Genomic DNA, 3,465 nt, shown 5'->3' with positions numbered 1-3,465 from the left:
TATTAGTGTAGGTAAGTAAATATGTTTATTATAATTTGTTAGGTCAAATGTATTGATGTTAAAATGTTATTTAATTTTAATAGTAATGTATTACCTACTGTTTCTTTCTTTGACAGTTAATACAATTTTTATTACATAAACTGAACATAGCTTACAAGCTTTTTTCTGGTAATTGTCAATGATGTGATGTACCTAATTAATCAAAGAATACAAGTATACAACAATTAAATTTGTATTGAAACACATCATCACATTTGTCTTTGTAACAGTATATAATAATAGTTATTAATAAACAAAAAAATATATTATTTTTAATTAATAATACTTAATGATAATGATTAGGTATTATTTAAACGTTTTTTTTATAATAATTATTATTAAAAAACATTTAAATAAAATAATAATATAGAACATTTTTAAATTTTAATAGTAGGTATAGTAATAGTATAGTATATAATAATAGTAATAATAGTAACTAATGGTATAGTATATAATTTAAACATTTTCCTTTGTCATAATATTTAAGTAATAAAAGAAATAAAATATAACTAATACTTAATAACAATTAATAATAATTATTGTTTAAATAATGTCAGTTTCATTTATAAAGAACCAAATAATATTATAGATGATAAAAAATAATTATAAAAACATTTTAATAAAATAAAAAGAACCTACATTATACATCAATTTGAATTGTAATGAAGGAATAATATCATATTCACTTTTTCATTTTTTAATCTACAGCGGCGATCATTTAGCACTAATCCGGCACTAGAGAAAACTCTCTCACAGGGTACAGATGTACCAAGAAAACATAATGTATTCCGGGCCAAAACACTCAAATGTGGATAATTATAGCTGTGGTCTTTCCACCAACTTAATGGATCTTGACATCTTGGAATTATTGAATCCTCTAAGTAACGCTGAACTTCAACAATAGCTCTGGATTTTGCAGTTCCGATGTGTGTAGATTTAGCGACACAACTATCAATATCATACCATATAGATAATTGTTCACTGTTGGAATGTACCAACGTTTCTGTTTCATACGATCTTCTGTCTTCTTCAGTATATTTGCTATGAATAATTTCTGAAGTTTTCTCAATGACGTCATGTTTTGTAGTATTCATTAATGTTGTGCTATGACTAAATGGTATATGTTTAAAGCGTGGATCAAGAAATGTACATCGTGCAAGAGTTCCACTTTTTTCCGAATGTTTAAATGCATCTCTTGAATTCATGTTTGATAACAATTGTTCAGCCACCTTTAAAACCCTTTGTGTCAGATCCATTTTCAATAAATTGCTGAATACATTGAAGAGTCCCTGAACAATCACAATAACAAGTGATGCTGTCATGTATTTTTGCCCACTGATAGCTTTAGTAGCTTCTTCAAAGGGCTTCAATACTTTTATAAGCTCCTGTAAGATGATCCATTCTTCTGGCCTAATATTGTCTGGAGCATTATTTATTTAACCCAACGTACCTCGAATTGAAGTTTCCAACTCAACAAATCTACAAATCATGTAGTAAGTGGAATTCCATCTAGTTTGTATATCTTGTATTAGTTTTTTTGGATTTTTTACACCATTGTTAATTTGATTGGTTTTTAATGCATTATTAGCTACTGTACTTTTTCTGAAATGAGCAACTATTTGTTTAACTCTGTTTATTAGATCTTCTTCTAATCTGAGTGCTGACTGGACTATCAAATTCATGGTATGCGCAAAACAACCCATATTCTTAAAACCTAAAGTATTAAGGGCATTTTTAATATTATAGGCATTATCAGAAACAGCAAATGTAATTTTGTCGAATAATTCCCAAGATCTCAAGACACGTTCAATTTCTTGTGCAAGGTTGGATGATGTATGGCTCAAGTCAAACGGATGGCATTCTAGAAGTATAGATTTCAATTTAAACTCATTATCTATGAAATGTACTGTAATTGCCATAAAACTTTCATTATTTCTGGACGTCCAGCAGTCGGTGGTTAAACAAGCACTTTCAACAGTTGATGTCAAACTTTTCATCTCTACTAAACATTTCTGATACAAAGCTGGTATGTGTTCTTTTGAAATTGCATGACGGTTAGGTAATTCATAGTTAGGATTCAATACTTTTACAAATTGTTTAAACCCTGAATCTTCAACAATCTTAAAAGGTTGAAAATCATTTATAAAAAGTTTCATAAGTGTTTGATCTATATTTTTTTTTGCATCTACTGTTAGTTTTCTCGGCAAATAACCAACAACAGATGTTTGTTTTCTTTTCCGGATTGAACTTGAAGCTTGCATAATGGAAAAAACATTTGACGACGACGATGATGATGGTGTGCATTGAGTGGATACAATTTCAGACAATGGTGTGGGTTCGGATGGTTGTAAAGAAGAACTAGGCTCAGAAATTATTGCAGGGTTATCAATATTTTCACTTTCATTATGAATCTAATGTAAAAATAAAAAAACAAAATTAAGTAATTATAATGTTTTGTTTTTTTAATTTTTTAATTCTCTAGTTTGATTTACAAATAATAATAAATATGAAAAATAAAATTCTAATATTTAATGTCTATATAAATTATTAAAAAAAAACAATTCAAAATTACAGTTGTCTTACTAGCTTAGTGTGTTATTTTATTTTATTATAGGTACTTATTGTTAATTTTCAATGTTTTATTTTGAATATGTTCTGTTTTATATTTTGGGTTTTTTAATTTTACGACTGAAATTAGTTTATAATATATATTATCTTAATAACTTAAGGCGACTGTAATTTTATTATAATTTTATCTTACGTTTTTGTAAATAAGAATAAATAAATATAAATCCATGGGTTTGTACTTACTGTATTTGTGTTTGAAGACATATTTATTGAATGAACACCAGCTAAATGTTTTTTGAGATTGGTTAGTGTAGAATGGTAAGAATATTTTTTTAAACACTGATCACATTTAGCAATTTTTTTATTTTGATCAAACACCGTAAAATGGCTCCATACATTACTAGTACGTCTATCCATAATGTAAAAACTATTTTATTATTGATCAGAAAAAAATTTGTATACAAAATATAATAGTTTCCAATTAGGACTTAGGCACACTTTACACTCAATAACGTCACACAATGAGTTAAAGAATAATAATGACAAAAAACAAAATTAAGACAATATTATGATCAACTTTATATAGATATACACAGGAGTCAGGAATGACAGGAATAAACATGCGCATTCAGTCTTGAACCAATTTAAAACATGAAATATATTTTTTTTTTTTTCTAATACAGATATTACTTATCCCTATACGGCTCTATTAAATTATATATTTATATATATAATATTTTTGCAACATGACTGAACAAACAAATTATACTTAATTTAATTGTAATATATTTTCCCTATCCAATATTTTCATTATCAAATAGTCTTGTTCCCTAAATTATTTATAATATAACATATAAT

At 26.5% G+C, this 3,465-nt stretch overlaps 1 protein-coding gene across 1 annotated transcript; it reads right to left on the bottom strand.

Annotated features, from left to right (window-relative positions):
* Positions 1-1,260: 1,260 nt before the first annotated feature.
* Positions 1,261-3,024, bottom strand: LOC111030361 (zinc finger BED domain-containing protein 6-like). The gene is made up of 3 exons (XM_022309802.1): positions 2,851-3,024; positions 1,490-2,450; positions 1,261-1,328 (listed from the first exon to the last, which is right to left on the bottom strand). Exons 1-3 carry the CDS (start codon positions 3,022-3,024, stop codon positions 1,261-1,263), a joined length of 1,203 nt encoding a protein of 400 aa, XP_022165494.1.
* Positions 3,025-3,465: the final 441 nt, after the last annotated feature.

The sequence above is a fragment of the Myzus persicae genome, unplaced genomic scaffold, assembly GCF_001856785.1.
Source record: "Myzus persicae strain clone G006 unplaced genomic scaffold, MPER_G0061.0, whole genome shotgun sequence".
Classification (NCBI taxonomy): Eukaryota; Metazoa; Arthropoda; class Insecta; order Hemiptera; family Aphididae; genus Myzus; species Myzus persicae.
Note: the sequence above shows the minus strand (reverse complement) of the source record. Positions and strands in the feature narration are given on the sequence as shown.

Bases quoted from the DNA above. Each gene is read 5' to 3' on its own strand.
- LOC111030361 (XM_022309802.1), bottom strand. From the start codon at position 3,024: ATGGATAGACGTACTAGTAATGTATGGAGCCATTTTACGGTGTTTGAT. The intron at 2,451-2,850 runs GTAAGTACAAAC...TTTTTACATTAG, and splicing joins TGTCTTCAAACACAAATACA to ATTCATAATGAAAGTGAAAA. The intron at 1,329-1,489 runs GTACGTTGGGTT...GTGATTGTTCAG, and splicing joins GTTGGAAACTTCAATTCGAG to GGACTCTTCAATGTATTCAG.